Genomic DNA, 23,454 nt, shown 5'->3' with positions numbered 1-23,454 from the left:
TGCTGGCCCTCCCACAGCTGTGCCAGATGTTTTCTTCTCATGCAAATTATCTGCTACATATTCCTGCTGTGTTCCTATTGTTGCTTATTGATTTATCTTCCAAAACCGAGTAAATCTGTGGTGGCTTCACAAGGCTTTCCCAGATTAGACGTGGGCCTCCTTTCTGCAGGACAGGGATACAGCTCTCTACCTCCTTTTAATCAGAGCCTTGGGCAAGTATTCCCTGCCCCCACCCCCACTGCATGGCTTGGCTTTGAAAGGGCCACTGCTGCATAAGTGATCTTTAACATCGGATTAAAATGCTACTAAACCCTCTAGCTGAGCCTTGGAAAATGCCCTCCCTGCTCTTTGCCAAGATGTGTCCAAGCAACACAAACCTCCCATGCACTCTGCTTCGTCCTGCCCGACTCCCCTTGTGATGCTGCAGCAGCCCCATCGGGTCTCTAACGTCCTGAGCCCGGCCTGATGATATTGCGGGCAGGCTGTAGAGTAACCAGTTTGAGATGTTAGTCTTGCATTTGGGGAAGGAAATGCAGAGGAGAAAGGGGAGGGGTACTGGTTATAGCAGGGATTCGGTAGCTGCCTTGCCAGTGCTTGTTTGCAAAAGCGTAGCCGTGCCTATAAAGCCCAGTGCTCGAGGGGACAGCCGCCCAGTGTTGGTTTTCTGAAATATGCATTTGGTTCTGGATGGACGGCTCTGGAGCCTGCGGCCTGGTCTCTGCTGAAAAGCTGGATCCGCGTAGCTGTGTCATTCGGGGGCAGAGGGGCTGAAAACCCGCACCCCGACCAACATAGCTGTGCCAACCTGGATTTGTCTACACTGGGCTTCCATCAACATAGCTAATGTCGTTCGGGGAGCTGGTGTTCCTATGCCGATGGATAAACTCCTTCCAGCTGGGTAGGCCGGATCTACACTGTGGGGCTATGCTGGCAGAGGCTTTGTAGTGTAGACATACCCTTAAATGGCTGTTCCCCTGGAAGAGATAGAAAATGGACAGCAGCAGGGACAGTACCCCTGCCAGCATGCCTCAGCCCTGATCGGGGAGGTACCTTATCTGGGGCGAGGAGGTAAGTTAGTACCCGTGCTCCTTCGGTCCTTGGAGGCGGTGGCTTTTGCGATGTGAGGACCCAGGCTGAGACCACCCGTAGGCTACCAGATAGTGCTGTGAGAATTTGCAGTCACTAGTGAGCTAGACTGGATTTGAACTTAGACACAAGAGGTACGCTAGCCTATTGCCAGTCCCCGGAGCCATTTTGTCCCTGGGAACCCAGTGGTGTATTCGGAGTACGAGGAATCACAAGTGAAATTAGTTTGGTCTCGACATAGTTTCATTAGGTTCTCGAACACACCGCAGAAACCACTCTTCAGTTCTTGAGGCCAATTAGTACGCTGGGGATACTCGATCGCGTTGGAGGGGCAGAGCGGGGGGATAGGTTTCCCCAGGACTCCTTTCTGAATGGGAAGTTCATACAATGTGTGTGCCGTTGTGACCACGAAAGGGGACAGGTATAGTTCAGATGTTTGCATGGGCGTTTGCTTTTCTCACGAATATCCTGTCCCCTGCAGAGGGGAGAGGAGCCGCCTGGCGCAGCCGAGCGGCCGACATCTTAGCATCTGTTTTGCTGAACTGCAAATTGCGTTTGTTTTTGAATGGATCTATTTTTATCCTACCACACCAGGCTCCTCCATGTCGTATTTACAAAGCTAAAACCCAAAACATCCCAGAGAAGCTCGCTGGGGAGACATTTTGCAGATTCTCGTGCCAGCACATCAGGTTTCACTTAACAACATCTGCTGATGCTGGCTCCCATGCCTTCGACAGCGCGTGAACTGGGCCTTGTGCATGTGAAGTGCCCCTGACGAGGTTTCTCTCTGCTTGAGCTGTTGCACTAGTTGTCCAGGTGTGACCAAAAGGAGATTCACGTTTTCAGCTTGACCGAGATCAGACAAGCCAAGGAGAGCTCAGCTATTCAGTTCCCTGTTCTGCCACAGGCTTCTTGTGTGACCTTGGGCCAGTCCCAGTCAGTGCCTCAGTTTCCCCATCAGTAAAATGGGGATAATAGTACCTCCTGGGCTATTGGGAGGATATATGCTGTGACAGACCCAGACCAGTGGGGTACAGGAGTGTGGGAGAGGGCAAATATACTGGTCACTGGATGAGTAGTTTTCAGTTCCCTGAGTGACCAGAGCACTAGAGTAATCAGGAACCTGCTAGAACCAGTTAAGACAGGCAGGATATTTAGAACACCTGGAGCCAATTAAGAAGAAGCTGCTAGAATCTATTAAGGCAGGCTAATCAGGACACCTGGGATTTAAAAAGGAGCTCACTTCAGTTTGTGGTGTGAGTGTGAAGAGTTGGGAGCAAGAGGTGCAAGGAGCTGAGAGTGAGAGGGTGTGCTGCTGGAGGACTGAGGAGCACAAGCGTTATCAGACACCAGGAGGAAGGTCCTGTGGTGAGAATAAGGAAGGTGTTTGGAGGAGGCCATGGGGAAGTAGCCCAGGGAGTTGTAGCTGTCATGCAGCTGTTACAGGAGGCACTATAGACAGCTGCAGTCCACAGGGCCCTGGGCTGGAACCCAGAGTAGAGGGCGGGCCCGGGTTCCCCCCAAACCTCCCAATTGACCTGGACTGTGGGTTCTTCCAGAGGGGAAGGTCTCTGGGCTGTTCCCCAACCCACATGGTGAATCTCTGAGGCAAGAAAATCCGCCAATAAGCGCAGGACCCACCAAGATAGAGGAGGAACTTTGTCACAATGCATTAAAGATTAGGAAGGGCTCAGATACTGCAGTCATAGGAGCCAGATAAGTACCCTGAGATATCTTGACTGATACAAAGGTAATGGGCACCATAAGGCCCTAAATACCTGACCCATGTCTATTTATTCTGTGCCCATCAGCATTACATCTCTGTTCCTCTATCCGTCATAAATAAGTAGATTTTTATGTTCCCAGCTCTTCCCTTTTTCCAGTAACATGAAGAGTTCTCAGGAACTCCCTGATCTCATCCTGCTAGTCTCCTCTTCTCCATCGGAGAGCAGGCTCTCAGTTTTGGCATTATAAAGCATCCCAGTCTCTGCATGCCTACTCCGCTTTTAACAAACTGGGGGGTGTTGTCAACTTCAAATCTCGCCAATTTTAAAGAGTTAACATAGTTTCAGGAACTGCCCCCGCCCACCAGTGGCTGCCATGGTTTAGAATCACCTTGATTTGTAAATGTCTCCCTCACCTTCTGTCTGCTGTGAACGGCCCACACAAAGTGGGAAAAGGGGCTGGCTGACTGCTCAAGGGAAGGAGTGTGACAGACTAGATAAATGCATAAAGTAAATTGGAAAGAACAGAATTATTCCGCTGGTCTGTCAGGCCTGGTGCATGCATGCAGCTACACCAGTTCAACTAAGGCATGTTTACATTGTTTTTTTGTTAAACCCCACTGCAAATGCCTGTGTGGACATTCTTAAACTGATTTTAAACCTGGCTTATATTTATTTATTGATATTCAGTAAGGAATCAACTGAAGCTAAATTAAAGTAGTTTAAAGCAATTTTAAAGGGTCCACACCAGTTTAACTAAACTGGTTTTAAACTGATTTTGGTTAAACTAGTGCAACTTCATGTGTAGACTCAGCTTCCAGGGGTGTTTGAGACAATGGCAGGCTTTCAAAAAAAGACTCTCTCCTTTCAAAGTCCATATCCCTTGAACTTTTTGAAAAATCTCTCAAGTAATTTGAGGAAATTTCCTTCCCAGCCAGAGCTAAGGAGTTTGCTCAGTCCATCAAGCGATCTGATTGCCGGCACATTCAGGGTTGCTATATAATATATATTTATAAGGACTTTAATATAGATTTCTAATTGCCTGTCTCTCTTGATTTATAATACACCCTCGTGAGTGATTGGAGCATATCACTGCCACGAGCCACAGATGAATGTTTTGAATTGCCCAGACAGCAGGAGGCATTTTATAATTCTAGAAAGAGAAGTAGCTGACCAAGCGCTGAAACACACAAGGTATGCTGTACTGTAACTGAATACGACAGGAGACGCTTGGTCTGGTTGCAGAGTATTCGGAAGGTCTCGGTTATATTCCTGGCTCTACCTTCGACTCAGCGTGGCCTTAAAAACCCATCTCTCAAATGGAGATACCAGGCTTGGTTCATTATTTAGAAACTGCTTTTGGATCCTCGGATGGAAAGTGCTGGAAAAGTGCCATGTGCCACTGCACGGTAAGAAAGAGGAGTTCTTCGCGTGCTCGCTCATGTCGGTTCCAAGTAGGTGTGCTCAGTGGTCGGAAGGTTTTCCCCCAGCGGTACCTGTCGGGTCGGCTGTGGAGCCCCCTGAAGTTGTGCCTTTGTGGCGGTGTATATAGGTCCTTACCTACCCACTGCCTCTCCAGTTCCTTCCTACCGCTCGTGACGGTCATTGGAGCTGCTGCTGCTTCTCTTCCTTACTATGGCAAGTGATCCCCTAGTGGACTTTTCCTATTTGTACCTGTAAATAGTTTTTACTTAGTTAGTGTTTCAGTATTTTAGTTAAGTTTCTGTTGGGGTTTTCCCCCATCACAGGATTGTTTAGTCTGCAGAAGAGAAGAATGAGGGGGGATTTGATAGCTGCTTTCAACTACCTGAAAGGGAGTTCCAAAGAGGATGGATCTAGACTGTTCTCAGTGGTGGCAGATGACAGAACAAGGAGTAATGGTCTCAAGTTGCAGTGGGGGAGATCCAGGTTGGATATTGGGAAACACTATTTCACTAGGAGGGTGGTGAAGCACTGGAATGGGTTCCCTAGGGAGGTGGTGGAATCTCCTTCCTTAGAGGTTTTTAAGGGCAGGCTTCACAAAGCCCTGGCAGGGATGATTTAGTTGGGGTTGGTCCTGCTTTGAGCAGGGGGTTGGACTAGATACCTCCTGAGGTCCCTTCCAACCCTGAGATTCTATGATTCTATGCCTCGGTCTCAAGGCTTCAAACCGTGCGGGTCCTGCCAGAAACCTAGGCCCAGGGGAGACCCTCAAACTCCTGCTTAAAGTGCTTGAGAAAAGCCCACCAGACTGACAGGTAAGACCTGCAGAGGCTTCTGCCCAAGAACCAATCATGAGAGGGACATTAGGTTAAAACTTCTCCTCATGGAGTCAGCTCTTTGTACCTAGCCGGCACCGCCGGGGTCGGGTCCGAAGCCCAGCACTTCAGTGCGGAGTGAGGGAGGTTGTGGCGCTGCCAAAGGACTCGTGATCTAGAGACCCGCGGCACTGCCACTCTCTGGCACTGAAGACGAGCTCTGCAGCTACCTGGCACCGCTTGCACTTGCTGCTGCCACACAAAAAGCAGAAGAGAGCCGAGGGGGTGTTTGCCCACAGTTAGAGCAGTGGAGCATGAAAGCCCTCGTAGAGCGTGTCCTGTGCTGGAACACGCTATCGCTGCTCCGGCGAAACCAGCACTGTTGACTCCAGCCTCGCAGGGAGCTCCGTCGAGTCTGGTCCCATTGAACTCCCCGCATGGGAGAACCAGATGGAAGAGCTGGATCTTCGGTCCATCCCGGACACGATGACAGCTCCGCAGTCCCCAGCACCAGCAGCCCCCAGAACCACACAGAGGAGCAGTGTTTCCAAGGGTAAAGTGGCCTTGATGTGACACCGGTCGCCCTCCCCTCGGCACCACTCTCCGGCACCGTCCTATTCGGCACCGCCATGGTCACCACGGTTGGATTCGTCTTTGGGGACAGAGACGGAGTCCTACATTTTGAGGCAGAGCCAGCACTGCTCTCGTCACCATTCGAGACAAGAGGAGGGGCAGCAAATACCTATGGTGCCATGGTCACCACAATGGCAGGTGCTGACACAGTGCCACTTTTGCACCCTGTGGGCATATCACCAAGCCCAGGAGCTGAGCTCCAGATCACTGTCAATCGCCTTGGGAAGGCAGGCCCCCCCCATCATCCTCCATGGTGCAGGAACCTCCAAGAGGCTCAGAGACCAGCATCTAAGCCAGCACCGAGGCTGATGCCGGCACTGAGACCAGGGCTGGTGCTGTCCCCAGCACCCCACAAGAAGTATCAGCGTGGGAGGATCCCTGCAAGTTGAAGGGTCATGAGGATCCGGTGCTGCCAAGGGCATCATCCTCCCCAAATGAGGCAGTAGTGGGCTCATCTGCCACATTGCCGGCAATGGACAACAGAGCCCACCAGGAGCTTCTTAGAAGAGTGGCACAAAATTCGGGCCTCCAGGCAGAGGAGGTGTCAGAAGAAACTGATCCTATGGTGGACGTTCTAACTCCTGAAGGCCTTTCATGGGTGGCCTGACTCCTGATTAAGACCATCCAAAATACCACCAAGACTCTCTATGGCAAACTCCTGCCTCTCTTCCTCCCATGGCCAAAGGAGTGGAAAGGAAGTATTTTGTACCCTCAAAGGGATATGAATACCTATTCACCCACCCTCAGCCAGGCACAGTGGTTGTTGCAGTGGCAAATGAAAAGGAGAGGCAAGGGTAGCAGGACTGACACCCAAATCTAAGGAGGCAAAGAAGCTGGACCTCTTTGGCCGTAAGGTCTATTCCACTGAGAGGCTTTAGCTTAGGGTTGCCAACCAACAAGTGGTTCTCAGTCGCTATAATTTTAACTCTTAGGACACTTTTTGTCCAAGTTCAAGGAGTTGCTCCCAGTTGATTATTGGTCCGACTTTGGAGCCATCCTTGAAGAGGGCAAGATTCTTGCAAGGACATTCTTGCAAGCTACACTGGACTCAGCGGACTTGGCGACCTGCATGATGTCCACTGTTATAGCCACGCGAAGAAACTCGTGGCTGCAGATTTCAGGCCCCCAGCACAAGGTCCAACAAACAAGTCAAGACTTGCCCTTCAACACCTCGGGTCTGTTCTCGGAACAAACAGACTCTAAAGGGCTCCCGACACCAGCCCCAGAAAGGAAACATTTCAAGCCTCAGCCTCCACACATTTCTACCCCGCTCAGGCCTGACAAGATTACAACACAAGCAGGGCAGGAGTAATAGACGAAAGCCTCCATAGCCCTCTTCCAGCCAGGGCCGGAGCTCGGCAAAGCAGTCTTCAGCCCCCAAGCAAAACTTTTGACAGTGCATCCGGCGGCAACACACCCGGCAGAATCCCGGATCCTTCTCCCTGTTTCATGAATCATTTATCCCATTTCTACCATGCCTGGGCCCAGATTACCTTGGACCAGTGGGTCTTACGCACAGTACAGTTGGAATATTCTCTCCAGTTCTGTTCCCTTCCTCCCTCTCATCCCTCTTCAGGGACCCTTTTCACGAGCAACTTCTCATACAGGATGTGCAAGTGCTCCTGGAAGCTGAAGCTGGAGCTGGAGAAGAGGTCCCGCAGGAGTTCTGGGGCAAGGGGTTTTATTCCCGATATTTCCTAATCTCGAAAGCCAAAGGTGGGCTAAGGCCAATTTTGGACCTTTGGAACCTGAACAGAGTAATGAAAAAGCTGAAGTTCTGCATGGTCTCCCTGGCTTTCATTATTTCTTCCCTGGATCCAGGGGATTGGTTTGCTACTCTCAACTTGAAAGATGCATATTTCCACGTGTCAATAATACTGTCTCATGGGCAGTTCCTCCATTTGGTGGTCAACAACGCCCTTTATCAGTTCACGGTTCTCCTCTTCGGGTTATCGCGAACACTCGGGTGTTCACCAAGTGCATGTTGGTTGTAGTCTCCTTTCTGAGGAGGCAATAGGTACAAGTATTCCCGTACCTAGACGACTGGCTATCAGGGGCCGTACCAAAGCCCAGATGGAACCATCACATGTAAAGATTGACTTTCAAAGAGCTTAGACTAATACTGAATATGCCAAAATTAACTGTAACCCCCACCCAGAGGATAGAGTTCATCGGAACTCTCCTAGACTCGGATCAAAGCATTCCATCCGGAATCCCGTTTGCTGACTATGGGCACCAAGTGGAAACTGTTCACATGTTGGACTTCGGACCAGAATCTTCGTCCCGAACAGGCTTCACTCCAGTCAATCCTGGACTATCTTTTGCATCTCAAGCTCTGGGGCCTGTCTCTTTCGTTGGTTAAGGTCCACTTGGCTGCTATTTCAACCTTCCACCCTCTGGTACAGGGCAGGTCAGTCTTTGCTCATGACATGATGGTCCAGTTTCTAAAAGGTCTGGAGTGGCTCTACCTTCAAGTCCATGACCCTGTCCCACCTTGGGACCTGAACCTTGTGCTGTCAAGGCTCCCGAGTCTTCCCTTTGCGCGACTGGCTTCTGTTCCCTTCTGCTGCTCTCATCGAAGGTCTCTTTTCTGGTGGCGATATCATCAGCCCATAGGGTCTCTGAAATTAGAGCACTCGTCTAGGAACTACTGTATACAGTGTTCTATAAGGACAAAGTTCAACGGTGGCCGCACCCAGCCTTTCTGTCCAAGGTAGTTTTGCAGCTTCATACTAACCAGGACATGTATTTACCGGTCTTCTTTCCGAAACCTCATAAGTCAGACGAGGAGCAGAGACTGCACTCTCTCGACATCAGGAGATCACTAGCCTTTATATGGAAAGGACTAAGCTGTTTCGTAAGTCGATGCAGCTCTTTGTGGCGGTGGCACACAGAATGAAGAGCCTTTCTGTTCTGCTCAGAGAATTTCATCGTGGATAACCGCCTGCATCAGGCTTTGCTATGAACAGGCAAACATGCCACTGCCAGTGATCGTAACCGATCCTTCGACCAGAGCACAAGCCTTGTTGGCAGCCTTTTTGTCCCAGGTGGCGATTCAAGCTATCTGCAGGCCCGCTACCTGGTCATCCATCCGTACGTTCATGTCCCATTACACGATCACCCAGCAGGCCTGGGACGATGCTGGCTTCGGTGGAGCAGCAATGCAAGCTTCACAACTGTGAACTCTGAGCCCACCTCCAGGGATACTGCTTGTGAGTCGCCTAGAATGGAATCGACATGAAAAACACTTGAAGAAAAACGGTTGCCTACCTTTTGTAACTGTTCTTCGAGGTGTGTTGCTCATGTCCATTCCACGACCTGCCCTCCTTTCCCACTGACAAGTTGCCGGCAAGAAGGAACTGAGAGGGTGCAGGCCCGGCGGCACATGAGCGTGGTGATCAAGAGGGCGCCAGAGCCAGCCCTACGGATACCGCTAAGGCAAAAAATTCGGACAGCGGTGCCTGTGGGCATGCACACCCCTAGAGTGGAATGAACATAAGCAACACGTCTCGAACAACAGTTATGAAAGGTAGGTAACCGTTTTTTCTTCCAAACAGCTGACCATTGCAAATACCATGTGTCTTTTCTAAGTGCCTTTTCTTTGATTTGCATGCACAAATCAGCAGGTGGAAGAAGTGCTTTAAAGCTGGTGTGGCAGTTGTTGCAGTGGGTTTTGCAGCTTTACAATTCAAATGAGCTCTTTGACGTTATGTACCGAGAATCTGGAAAGTGAGCTCAGAGCCTCATCTGGGCTGGGTTTCTCCAGATACTTTCTGACGAGCTGAGAATGTGCACTCTGCCTGCAGTTCTAATTCTGTGTTCTTGCAGGGTCACTCCTTTCAAAGGGAAGATGTGCTTCCCACACCTCTTTGTTCTGTTGCTTATACAATGAAGGAGCTGTATGTCCCATCACTCCTACTTTCCTTCCAACCATCAGCACTTATCCGAACTGTGGTTATAAGGATCACGTCTGGTCATGAACTCTTCAGAGCTGCAACTTCCTTTTCCAACCTACACTACTCATCCTGTGTAGAGTGTGCAAATGCTTCAGCTCTCTGGTGAAAGGTCTGGCATTTTTCTTGGATCCCATTCAGGAACTATATCGAGAGAAGATTTAGGATTTTACTGTGTTCCGGGGAGACTTCTCTCTCCCAAAGCTTGGCTGAGGAGGTGAAGAGTACAGGGTCTGCACCCATGTTAAATGCCTACACTCTTCGTTTTGGTCCACAAGAACATTGGATGTTCCTGTTTGCTCTAATTAATGCCACTGAAGCCAAGCTCTAGAGTGGTGTTTGCAGCGCGTATGAGCAGAGACGGTTCTTCACACAGCTACCCACACTCCAACCAAAGAGCAGCAAAGCGCTTGTGTTCTTTGTTGTCAGCATTATGATCAGTAAGTTCGCAGCCGATCTGGCAGGTTATAAATCTGCAAAGTCTAGGCTTAAAAAAAGTGTAAACTTCAATTAATTAATCCACAGTTTTCTTAACACCTCTTCCCGCCTGTGTCTCACGCATCTTCATATAAATACTGGAGTGCTGATCCTAGGATTTTATTGCTCTAGAATGTGCAAGTACCTTGCGGTGACAGAAGGTGAGTGGGGGAAGGCCATGGAGTTAGAATAGCATTGAAACCATAATATGAATGAGATCTTGGGCGGTAGGTGGGTAGTTCTGAGTGGGGATATGGCTTTGCATTCTCTAACCTTGTTGTCTCACATCTTGTTTCCATGTAGCAATCTTATAGGTCCATGAAGCTCTCCATATACAAAGCTTGTGAACTCTGTCATGGTGGGGACACACCTTCATGCAAAAGAGATGTTCAGAGGGTATGGGAACCATTCAGGAGAAGTGTCACCTTTCTCCAAACATACCTCTGTGAAAACACTATCTAATCTGCTTCAATTGCAGTGCTTCTAAACTGATATGTAATTCCAGGCTGGAAAGTGTTTGATCTTTGGTTTGCAGGATGAAGGAACGTACCTGAAAGTAAATGAAATCTCATGGCAGGTAGGTTGTTTTCAGCTCTATGGGATGTCTTCTCTGGCTGTGGAGCAATGGCCATCTCTTGTAGTCCACTTAGATTGTAAGACCCTTGGGGCAGGGACTGTCCTCTTGTTTGTTTGTGCAGCGCCTTGCACAGTGGGTCCTGATCCGTGACTAGGGCAGCTAATGAAATAAGTAGCTGGCAAGAAGAACTCCAGTGGTTAACTTGATGGCAGTATTTAAAGACTCCCCAGAGAAGCACGTGGCTGATTGCTGGCTGGGAATGCTTAGGATGCAATGACGCTCCACCGCAAAGGAGATGGAAGAGCCAACTGAACCTGTCAGTCTCTGAAATCTCATTGTGAAAATGACCTTCATGTACAGAGCTTATACAATGCCTGTCAGAAAACCCTACAGCTTTCCAAATGAAGCCCCCCAGACAGGGCTACCAAGAATTAAAGGGAGCATGGGAGGAAGGTATTGATCCAACAGTGCTCTACCCGAGTAAGCTCAGGATATTCTCTAATGGGAATGTGCTGTTGTCCAGTACCCATCTGTTCCACGCGTGTGTAAAGTGAGGGTGCTCTTCCCTTTCTGGTTCAGTTACAGTACTCCTAGACACAAGGGGTCTCTTGCTATTTATTGACAAATGGACCTTTTTCATTGAAAAGTTCCAAGAGAAGAATGCAAGGTCTTTTCAGCTCTTTGGCCATGTACAGCTGTAATACTACATTTTTCAAAGTTTGCCTTTGTTCCCAACCTGGCATCTTCATATTTCTCCCTCTGCAAGAAAGAAGGTGAAGCTGGGATAGCTCTTTTGTCCAAAATGTTGGTTGATATATTCTATAGCTAGTGACTTTTTTTTTGCATAGGTTTATGTTGCTGAGAAAAATCCAGTGCATTTTGGATAAACACATAATTAAGCACTAAAAGACCTTGGTAGCTGGCAAGGTACCAAGGTACCTCTGCTTCCCCATCCCCAAAATGGGAGATGACTTCCCCCTTTTCTCCATGTTGTCATGGACTTCCTAGAGCAACAGATTGCTCTTGAAAGTGATAGGTGCTTCTCTTCCCTTCTCCCTCCTTCTCCGGATGCTCTTCCCCTGGAGGCACTGATACACCCCACCTTACTTGGATTCCAAGGGGAAAACCTGGACCAGTATTTGGATCTCAGGGCTCTGCAGAACACAGATAAAGGGCAAATGCTTGATGGTGATGCTTGCATGCATAAAGCTGAGCTGATTGTCGATGTGCCATGGGAGAACCATTCCTTCTTGATCTCAAATTTTGCTGAGACATGGGGAGGGAGTTTCTCAGTCACTAGCAACCAAGTCCTGAAATCCCCCAACAGAACCCTCTCAACAAAATAAAACATTACAATGCTTCTGTGCTCACCTCTCCTCTACAGCTGTGTGACCTGGATACCATACAAATGGCATATCAAACAGCTAGAGGCCTTCCATATGCAGTCTCTGCGCCATTATGGGGAGCCGCTGGCAAGACAGAATTACCAACCTGGAGGTTCTCCAAAAGTCAAATGCCACAAGCATCGAGACCATGCTGATAAAAGCCCAGCTACGCTGGGTTGGACACGTCATTCGGATGCCTGAACATCGACTCCCCAGAAAAATGTTCTGTGGAGAATTGGCACAAGGACACCGGTATCAAGGCTGCCCCAGAAAGCACTACAAGGACAGCATGAAGAACAGCACACACGTTGGTGCAATACAACCGGGATAATCTTGAGAAGGCTGCATTAAATAGATCAGCCTAACGACACACAACACTAAGACGTAGGTGGGCCTTGCATTGAGAGTCAAAGATCAGATCATAGTTTGTTCCTTTCTTGTGGAAGGGAACCCTGTAGCTGGGGGCCTGTTGCTGAGAGAGACCACTTCCCAGCGCAGGCTCGCTGTGTCCTTGACACTGTCCATTCCGGAGCACTGGAGGAACTCAGCAGACATGGTCATGAGGAGAGAGAGGCCTCCTCTAAGAAGGGTCTGACCTTTAGGTCCAAATTTCTGCCTGAGCGGGTGAAGAGATGAGGACCTGATGGGGATGGAGTATGGTTGGGGAAAATCCTGCCTCAGTGGGTGGAGCTGGCGTGACCAAGGGCATCCGCTTTCAAGCTTCCAGATCCCCAACTGTCACCTCTCTGGTGCTGAAACACGTGTCTGTCTCCATCCTGACTGGGGTTTTTCCAGGCTGCACAGCTCCCTGCCTCCTCTCTAGTTCTCTAGCAAGTGAGACTGTCTCAGCAGGCCTGCTTGGCCGCCTCTTCGGAGGCTATAAACAGCATAATTTCCCATAGGTATAAGGTACCACACAGATTTTCTAAGCAAGCACATTTATTCGTAAGGTGAAAGCGTTAGACAAAAGATATTACAACAATACAAGAATTTACATACATGTTAATTAGCTTACCAGAGATCACCCCAACTCTGGCAGGTGATCAGTCCTTCAAACCCCACCAAGGCTTTTTCTGTGGCCACAAGTTCATGACAGCTCTTAATTCAGAACGAGCACCCCCATGAATAGGTCAAGTCCTTCCAAACCCTTCCAAACCCTTCCAGGAAAGATTGGGGCCTCCTTTAGACAGAAGGTCCAGTCCGTTTGCTGGATCTGAAAGCTGGCCCTGAGTCTGTTAAAACTCAGGCTATTTATCCAAAAGTCCTTTCTTTGTTGGTCTCTGAGAATCCACTCTGAACCAATATATGTAGCCTCTCCAGAGGCATTACACCCTGAGTGAATTTGCCCAATCATCTCAACCCCACTGTCCTTAGCTCCTGGAGGATTGCAGTCCCCCCGCCCCATGGAATCACATACAATCCCTGGCCCACAGTGATATGCAAACATCATTCAATGAGGCTTGTCCAGGATATTGCAGGGACTAGCCACGCCTGTCACCGGGAGCTCTATCCATTTAAAGCTTTGGCGAGTGCTGCTAGGACTCTAATTTGGATCCGGTAATGAACAGCTACTCAGTGCGGTCTGCAGAGCACTGGGCTGACATGCTGTGTTTAAAGATGGGCTGCTGCATATGGTATCATCTGAAGTGTTTCTATTTTGGATCTCCTGTGAACAATGAGGAACAGCTGTACGGGCTATACGGAGGGTATGGATATATTTCAGCTCTGGTTAATGTATTCACTTGAACACATGCACCTTTGTATTGGAATATTTTGTCTTGGCAATATAGTTTTTGTTGTTTTTTTTTTTTAAATCTGGATCATCTTACCTGCAGCTGAGGGAATACGCTGCTGTGGTTAGCACTTGCTTTCTGGGAGGTGGCCATTAAAGGTTATTTAAGAGCATGGGCTGGGATTTCAAAGGCCCCTAAGGGAATGGGTGAAATTCAATGGGAATAGATGCCTGATTCCCCTAGTTTCCTCTGCACATCCCAGCCATGTTGGTGTCTCATTTCATTTCCCCCTGGGATTTGTATGTGTTCAGTTCTTGCCAGCTGGGAGGCTGAGCATTACCCACTTGTGCCAAAATCTGGATCACTGGCATGGAGACCATGCTGGCCCAACAAGAAACCATTCAGTAAATTTTCAGTCTTACTTTTCACTTTGCTTTTAATTGGGTACACCATGACCTGATGACCAGCTCCCAGCTCAGTACAAATGGATTAAAAGAATCAAACTCTAAGTTATCATTCGATCTGTTGCGAAGTACCAAAGACTTTGCTCCTCTCTGGATGGGTTCTTTGGTAGTGCCCTAGCTGTATCATTATGGCTGTCTCTCTCACACAGCAATTCTTCTTATTAGTGTTCTAGTAATTAAATAAATTAAGTAGATACCTTAGTTCCATCACTTGAAAGCAGTCGTTATTGGACAACTTCTCTGAGGTTGAAGTGTCTGTTTCTGGGGTGAAATTGTCTTAAACACTGTCTGGGTATCCTGAACTAGGAAGTGCATTTTTCACGCCTCTCCAGCTAACTGGCATGCCGACACCCTTACACAGTTCAATTAACATGCAAATAGTATCTTATCAAGTTATCCCTTGTCTCTCAGTGAGATTAGGCTGTGTGAATTGAGGTTTCTAATTCTCTTACAAGTGTGTAAAAGAACTCTCCGATCCATAGGGTTGTAAAGTAATGATGCCCATGGTAATAACTTTATAATGCTGATAAATTATAATAGTAACACCTAAAGCCCCAAATTGAGATCGGGGCCCAATGTGTTAAGAGTGTACAAACACTCAGTAAAAGACAGTACTTGCCCCGGAGAGCCTGTCTCAGCAGGTTAAGGGCAGAGCCCGACGTGAGGCGCACTATCCACTAGGCCGCACTGCCTCTATGCTCACTACTAACCTCTTTGCTTTTGATCACCAAATTGAAAGTATCTTTCCGATGCACATTTCCCCACACACCTACCTTGTCTCCCAACAAATTCCCTGTAAAGAGGAAAAGTCCTTAATAAAGGCACTTGTAAGTCGGTGTTCAATTCGGGCTCTCCAGTTAGTAGTTCTTCGGATTACACTTTGTGATCACCAAATACTGCAACTTGAGCTGTGTTCACTAGTGCCAGACCCCGAGCTGTTCAGTAGCGGCGTGAAACCTCCCGAAGGAGAATGTAAAGAAATGAACTCAGCAGCACAAGGAATCTCTTCGTTCATTCAGTTCCTGCGCTAAGTCCTGGCTCGGCTGCTTGAATGAACTAGTCATTCAAAGTGGCAGCGCGCGTGTGTGTGTGGGGGGGGGGGGGGCAGAGGGGTATGTGTATTGGTGTGTAGAATCACAGTAAAAATAAAGCTTAAGACTACATGGAGAGCTGGTCTGTGCATAGTTTTTGCATTGATTTAACTATATCTGTTTAGAAACTGACACATCTGTGTAACCTCCTGTGTGGATGCGGTTATCTTGGTATAAAGGTGTCAGACATTTATGGAAATAAGCTATATAGATATAAGTACCTCAAGGAAAGACCATTGGATCATGCCTTAAATCCTCTACCTGACTCTCACTGCCACTCTCCTTCCCCCACCCTGACAGGTTCGTGCCAGAAGAGTAAATGCATGTCACATGGACAGAATTCCAATTCAAAGACAGCTGTACTTGTGACTGTGCTCTGTAACTTGCTCTCCTTCCCCCTCCAGGTATGAAAGGCATGGAGTGCTCCCCCTCCACCCCCACCATGAACTCCTACTTCTACAAATTCATGATCAACCTCCTCAAGAGATTCAGCAGTGAGCGGAAGCTGCTGGAGACCAGAGGAGCATTCATCATCAGGTCAGAACACCATCTTTCTCCAACCACAGCTTATGCTAAGAACATCTTCCTTCTAGGTGGTATGTGGCATTTTAGCCTAACACTTGCCTGGTTCTTTGTGGTCAAAGACACCTCTGCAAGCCATCTTTGTTTGCCAGTTGTTGCGGTTGATATTTTTAAAGCAAATGAATTAAATTTTCACATGTTGAGACACCATATTTTTCACTCCTATCCCCTGAGGTTAAATATTTCCTAATTAAGCTCTGTTTTCAGATCCTATCTTGCTGAGAAACTAACAAAACAGTGGGAGTGTGAAACAGGCTATTCTGTGGGTGTGTGGACCCTCTTTCTTCAGCTGGTGCAGGGTACAGTGTGGTGTAGTACTTGTGTGAGTTGATAATCCGTTCAGAGCATTGTCGTTGAGATGTATATACTCAACAGTTGGCACCGCCTGGTAAAACTGGTCACTTTGAGAGAGCTTTTAACTGGGAAGGCAAATGGAACTGTGGAATCAGAGTCTTGGTCTCCTGTGTGGTTTGATTTCTGTTTCCAAGGAGCTGTGATTAGGTGGTGGATACTGGAAAAACATGCTTTGTGACAGACAGCTGGCAGTATGTAATCCTTAACACAACGGATCTGGGGCGGGGGCAGCGAATTCTGCTGTGCTTGCTCAGAAATAATCAACGTGAAGGTCACAGGGGAGGCAAAGGGGAAATTCAGAGGGGGCAGAGCCCAGTTGTGTAGCATCATTGAGGTATGCTCGAGCTGGGCACCGAATGAGCGTGGATGATATTGAATTCCATGGAACTCCCCCTTCCAGGGGAAGAGGAGGTCAGAGGCAGACTGGATGGATGGAATAATTGCGAAAGGTCCAGGGTTAAGTATTAACCGTATCGCTTACAAGGAGTGTAGTGATCAGAGGCAGCAGTACTAGTTAGCATGGTGCACATGCACGCCTAATCCTTATGTTTGCAAAGAAAACCTTCAAGGTGTGTCTAACGGCAGCGATGTCTGCCTGAGTCTGCAGACAGCCGGAAACAACAGAGGAGAGGAGAGAGTTGCCCCATTCATTTCAAGGGAGAGTTAGGTTTTGAAGTTGCCATTAGATCTCAGTGTTAAATATTCCTGCTAAAACAATTAGCAGTGAAACATCCATGTACACCGAGATTGTGGGTGGGGCATGAGTGCCACCACTCTTTCCCCAGCAGGGGGAAGGTCTGTAAGATTTTTTTTTTTCCCACCTCTCCCAGTATATCCCCCACTCCACGCTTATATTCTACTAGGTGTCTGATCTCAAGAATCACAGGAAAAACTAATTTCCCAAAGCCTAGGTTGGCATGTGCTAATGGCCTTCTCCTGTAGAAGTTTATACTATGAGCGATTTTTTGTAACAGCAAGTGCTTTCTCTCTTCCTGGCCTTCTGCAAATGGGAACACAAGGCCATGGTCTATGTGCACTGTGTTTGAGAGGGAGCGGCAGAATGGTCCTGTTTCTGATTAGAGGGCCAAGGCCTGCATGGCACATTAGAGAACTATGCCTGGGTCTCATTCTGGTTTGGGGACTGTACAATTTCTTGTCAGACATGCCTCTGAACTACAGTCAGCTGGACTATTTTGCGTGGGGAAAATGACATGGGTACCAAAGATTCCTGCATCTGGGCTTGCTGTGCCATTTCCCAACCCATAGGAGATGAAATTGGGCCAAGTCATGGCAGTTTAACATGCCAGTGCTTTCCATGGTGACTTGTGGCTCCAGAATCCAACCTTCCAATTAACAGAGAAGTGAAGTCTCCAGCCTAATGGCTATGAAGAACATGTTCATAATGTGACTCTCGTAACCAATCCAATGATGACTCCCTGAGTCTGCACACAGCATGATGCAATAGCTTGGAGAGGTATGAACTGCCCGTTGATCTCAGGAGGTGTCAATTCTTGAGCTTAATACAGGCAGTTTTGATGCCAGTAGTGACTGTCACTGATTTAAAGCAAGTGAGGGAGGAGGAGGAGGAGGGAGATGTGATGTTGCAGTCCATATGATTTTATAAAAATATGCTAATGAGTGAATATAATGTAACTGAAATATGCTTCATGCAAAAGGTCTCTTGTAAGGTATCATTACAAAGCTTATAATCTACTGAGTGTGATCATCCTATTTCTTTAAATGTATATCTCTTGTATCTAAAACTATAAATATGAAATATAACTGAGGGCCTATTGTAATTATGCAAAGTGTGGGCCATTAATGATGGTTTGGAATCTTGATGGCTCCTATCAACCAGGACAATTGACTGTGGATGGCTCTGTTTGCAGCAGGCTGGGAGGAATGAAGGCTTGGGGTCTTAGTGACATGTGATCATGTCACCTGAACTGGAATCCATCTTTAGGCTGGTGCTTTTCCTGTGTGTGTGTGTGGGGGGGGGGGGTAAACCCAGAGGGACAAAGGATTCCCGCCTTATGCAAAAGATATATAAATGGGTGGAACAGAACAAAGGGGAGAGGAGCCGTCATGAGAAATCCCCTAGCTACCACCTGAGCTGGAACAAGGGCTGGACCAGGGGAAAGGATTGTGCTCAAACTAGGAAGGTGTCCGGTCTGAGAAAAGAAACTTATTGAAACATCTCTAAGGGTGAGATTTTACCTGTATTCAGTTGTATTACTGTATTAGGGTTTTATTTTATTTTACTTGGTAATTCACTTTGTTCTGTCTGTTACTACCTTGGAACCACTTAAATCCTACTTCCTGTATTTAATAAAATCACTTTTTACTTATTAATTAACCCAGAGTATGTATTCATACTTGGAGGGGGCAAACAGCTGTGCATATCTCTCTATCAGTGTTATAGAGGGAGAACAATTTGAGTTTACCTTGTATAAGCTTTATACAGGGTAAAACGGATTTATTTGGGTTTAGACCCCATTGGGAGTTGGGCATCTGAGTGTTAAAGACAAGAACACTTCTGTTAGCTGCTTCAGTTAAGTCTGCAGCTTTGGGGCAAGTAATTCAGACCCTGGGTCTTCGTTGGAGCAGACGGGAGTGTCTGGCTCAGCAAGACAGGGTGCTGGGGTCCCGAGCTGGCAGGGAAAGCAGGGGCAGAAGTAGTCTTGGCACATCAGGTGGTAGCTCCCAAGGGGGGTTCGGTGATCTAACCCGTCACAGGAGAGTTTGCTGGACTGTCAGTACTTGATCTGTTGTCACAAAGACCATGATCATGGGAGCCACTGGTGCTATCTTCAGTGCAATCTTTTCAGATTGTCTTCAGTGTATTTGTTCCAACTATTTTCTTAAGTAGAGCCAGTTGCTTGACTATAATTGTGGTTTGATATTAAAAATGTTCAAGAAACCAAATAACCAAGCCTTAGCCCAGTGGTTTTCAATCTTTTCATTTGCAGACGCCTACAAAATTTCAAATGGAGGTGAGGACCCTTTGGAAATCTTCGATGTAGTCTGCGGACCCGCAGGGGTCCGTGGACCACAGGTAGAAAATCTCTGCCTTAGCCAATGTGATTGTCTAACAACAAATCTTTACAATACAGAAAGCAGCAAGTTAATACTTTTCCAATCCTTGTGGGAAGCTGTTCCCTTGCAGTTTCAGTTCATCCTGCACAGAAGGTGTGCTCCAAAGTAAGCATTCAAACTAGCAATATTTGTAGTGGAGAGCTCTCTAATTTGTCTCCTAAGACTGAAATCCACCAATCAGCTCTTTATCTTGTTTTCCTTTATCCACCTATTCTTTCCTTATCTTTTTTGTTTTGGGTTTCACGTTCCAAGTACTAGTTGTGCTGTGGAGGCACATCCCAACCTGTACTGGGACATAGAATGAATTAATCTTGTCTTGACAGGTTTTATATTGGCTAGTGCTAAAGCTAAGTTCAGTTTTTTGCAAAGTGTTGTGGGATACCTGGCATGGGTGAACAGAATTGTGGGAAGAGCATAATACAACTCCGTTAGCATAACGTCCCAACCCTATACATACCGAGATTAATATTGGATGCACAAGGCATGCTAAGCTGGTGTGTGTCATACATATTAATGTGCTGTGCAATACATATGTGTTGGCTAACACCGCCGTCCAGTTCTGCACTCTCCCTGAGCAAGTCTGCCTGCTACGGCATAACGTGCAGGCTGATGCTGGGGTGAAGGCAGGGTGGTAGGTTGGTACCGGAGCACGTGATGTGCAGGTGTTGGACAATCACTGACGTCCTAACAGTTTCTCTTTCTTGCTAGTGGGCACTGGGTTATAAGGATAAACAAAGTAGTTCCCACAAGTGAATCTTTAATAGAAGAGCACAGAATGGTTTCCCCATTAATATCCTGTTGACCTCTAACCCATGGCCTGAACTCAGGTGATCAGCGGAATAATCATATCTTAGGAAGAGTTCAAGTGCTTTCTAACCCAGTGTGAATGAAACGGACGCTCTGATGCAAGTAGGAATAAGCAAAGAAACTTAAAGATTATTTTAAAGTGGGCTTGGCAGTGAGCCTGAAGCCTAGTGTTGAGCTTGAGGCCCAGTGGTAGCAATGGTTAGCAGAGGGCCAGATTAGGCTTAATGGAAGTTAGCATTAGCAAGTAACCCTGGGTCAGAAGATTTAACAATATCTGTTTTGTGATCAACGGTAAGACTGTAAAGCCTTTATTTAGCCTGAGTTCCCTAACTGCATCGTATAGAGAACCTTCTGTCTGCACCAATGCTTATGGCAATTGTCGGAACCTCAACCGGGGAGCAGAAATGGCAACAAGGGGCCATATGATCTTGGAAATAGGTCGCTGTAAGGGAATAGGTGCATAAATGGGGAATCAATCCCAACCCATGGCGGGATCTCGGGATAGCAGGATGGTGGCAAATGTAATGCTTAATCTCACCTTAAGGCAGGGGTGGGCAAACTTTTTGGCCCAAGGGCCACACCTGTGAATAGAAGTTGTATGGTGGGCCATGAATGCGCGCAAAATTGGGGTTGGGATGAGGGCTCTGGGGTGGGGCCAGAAATGAGGAGTCTAAGGTACGGGAGGGGGCTCTGGGCTAGGATCGAGGGGTTTAGAGGGCAGGAGGGGGATTGGGCCTGGGTCAGGGGGTTGGGGCGTGGGGGGAGGCTCAGAGATGCAGATTCTGGGTGGCGCATACCTCAAGTGGCTCCCAGAAGCAGCGGCATGTCCCTTCTCTGCCTCCTATGCAGAGGTGTGGCCAGGTGGCTCTGCACGTTGCCCTGTCCGCAGGCACCACCTCTGCAACTCTCACTGGCTGCGGTTCCCGGCCAATGGGAGCTTTTGGGGCAGCGCTTGGTGTGGGGGCAGCGTGCAGAGCAGAGCCCCCTGGGTGCCCCTACGTGTAGGAGCTGGAGGGGGGCCATGCCACTGCTTCCAGGAAGCCGTGTGGAGCAGCCCCCGATCTTGCTCCCCAGCTGGAGCGCCAGAGCAGAACAGGCCCCAGACCCTGCTCCCAACGGGAGCTCGAGGGCCAGATTAAAACATCTGGCCGGCCAAATCTGGCCCGCAGGCCGTAGTTTGCCCAGCCCTGCCTTAAGGGTAACCCTGAGCCCATGGATTGGTGACTACACATGCAGATTCTGCTGCTGTTCTTATCTGGTTTTTCTAGTTCTAAGATTGTTTATATTGATCGTGATATTAATAAAACTTTGTGTCTCAACATCATCTTCTTAATTAATCTCCAAGTAGCCACCAAAGAACAAACCCCGTTATTAGTGACAAGTGCGTGTTGCACCCCAAATTAATCATAAGGCTCCAGCCTTTTTCCTTTCTTTTTATTCCTTGTTCCCCACCCGGGGCACAGATTCTGTCTGTTTTGATTGCCTGCAGCCCCAAGTACAGCTAAAACAAAGTGTTGCTCAAGGTGCATTTCAGTGACTTGCTGTACACCCTTGGAACCTGGCTTGGGAGCAGAGAATGAGAACAAAATGGTTAAACTTCGACGAATATTTCCGGCTGAAGGAATAACATGAGATGAAAAGGAATTGTGGGATTGAAAGCTTCAGAAAACAAAGCAGTGACTCTCCCTCTAGTGTTGCCAGTGCTTGGCAAAGAGGGAGGTCCAAAGGGTCAGATGGAGGCTGCCAGGCAATGTCTGAAATGATCATGGTTTATTTCCTAACCCCTCTCTGGGGCTCAGCAATTGCCCCTTGTAGTTGATGATTATAGAAGACTTTCACCTCTTTTCTGCTAAGTCTTCATTTGCCCCCGGAGGCCGAAGATATGTTGTGTGTATGAAGTTCAGGGAATGTGACTCGGATGGGTAGTTCTTCAGTGATCCTAGAGGCAAATGAATTTCTGGCCAGTCACAAGTGCAAAGCATCTTCTGCAGGACAATCTCTGGAGTGATGTTGGCATCCACTTCTGGCAGAGGGTCTTTCCTTTTTTCTGGCTAGAGGATGGGTATCATGCCTGGGTCCTGGTCCTAGCAGCAAACCAGGGTGGGTACTGCTCAGTCACATTATGCCCTGGCTTCCCGTGACCTTGGGAGACTGAGGAAATCAGCCCTGGAGAACTGAGCAGTCTCCACGGACACAGAATAGTAACATTGCTGACCTTTCCATTTCTGCAGTGTGTGGCTCCACTCCCCCATCCTTCTGCTAATGACAGAAGGGGGCATTGCTACGGGAATACACAGAACCAGTCTCCACTCCCCCTCCGTGCAGCTCTCCTTAGGGGCCTGCTTTCTTCAGAAGGTGCATGGGAAAAGAAAGTGCAGTAAGAGGAGCTTCTTCATCTGCTCCGGGGCCCCTTTGTGTCTGAAAGGCGTGAGGTCAGATCAGCAGGCCGCAGTTTAGTAAAGCCTCTTGCCTTACAACCAGGAGGCTCTCGGCTAACTTCTAGCAGGAGCCACAGAAATAACCTCCATGTTGGCCACTTCCCACTACACTGAGTGCTGGTGGGCTCAGACATCCCCTCTGCTGCCACCTGAGCATGTCCTGCTTTGCTCTGTGCCACCTCAAGTCCAAGGCTGGCCGGCTGCCACAAGGCTTTCATATGCATCCGAAGAAGTGGGCTGTAGTCCACGAAAGCTTATGCTCTAGTAAATTTGTTCGTCTCTAAGGTGCCACAAGTACTCCTGTTCTTTTTAAGGCTTTCAAGGAAGCCCGAGCCTTCCACTGTTGTTCAGCCCGACCCCAGAGGCCAATCCCCCCCAATTAAACACCGCTAGAGCGAGGTGGGCCTTGCCCAGGCTTGTGCTAGCCAGCATGACAGATGTGCCTGGCCTGAGGGGCCAGAGACGACCTGGGGGCAGAGCTGGCTGAAAATGAGAACTGGCTCACAGGACACGTCAGAACAGTTTGTTCTGAAATTGTCTGTACTTCTTTATTTATTTTTAAACTAACACCCAAACATTTCCCCCTTGCCTCTCCCTCCCTCCAGTGACCAAAGGGGAAAGCGGCAGGGGGAAGGCCAGTTTTCATCCAAATGTTGGTGAATGAGAACTCATGGCTGGCTCCACCAGGGAGGAAATCCCAAGCACAGTCGCCGTAGTAGATGTGTGATTAAAATGTAGGTTGTTACGCGGTGCCCCGTCTACACTAGCAATACCTGTTATTACCAGTGCTGGAGCTGGACCAGTGACAGCGGAGGAG

At 48.1% G+C, this 23,454-nt stretch overlaps 1 protein-coding gene across 1 annotated transcript in view; it reads left to right on the top strand.

Annotated features, from left to right (window-relative positions):
* VAC14 (VAC14 component of PIKFYVE complex) overlaps window positions 1-23,454 on the top strand; it is a 194,579-nt gene that overhangs the window by 91,841 nt on the left and 79,284 nt on the right. The window contains exon 14 of the mRNA XM_054048863.1: window positions 15,765-15,897. Within this exon, the coding sequence (XP_053904838.1) occupies window positions 15,765-15,897 (133 nt within the window). The remainder of the gene's footprint in view (window positions 1-15,764; window positions 15,898-23,454) is intronic.

This window comes from Malaclemys terrapin, chromosome 14 (assembly GCF_027887155.1).
Source record: "Malaclemys terrapin pileata isolate rMalTer1 chromosome 14, rMalTer1.hap1, whole genome shotgun sequence".
NCBI lineage: Eukaryota > Metazoa > Chordata > Testudines > Emydidae > Malaclemys > Malaclemys terrapin.
This window is presented reverse-complemented; position numbering and strand designations above follow the sequence as displayed.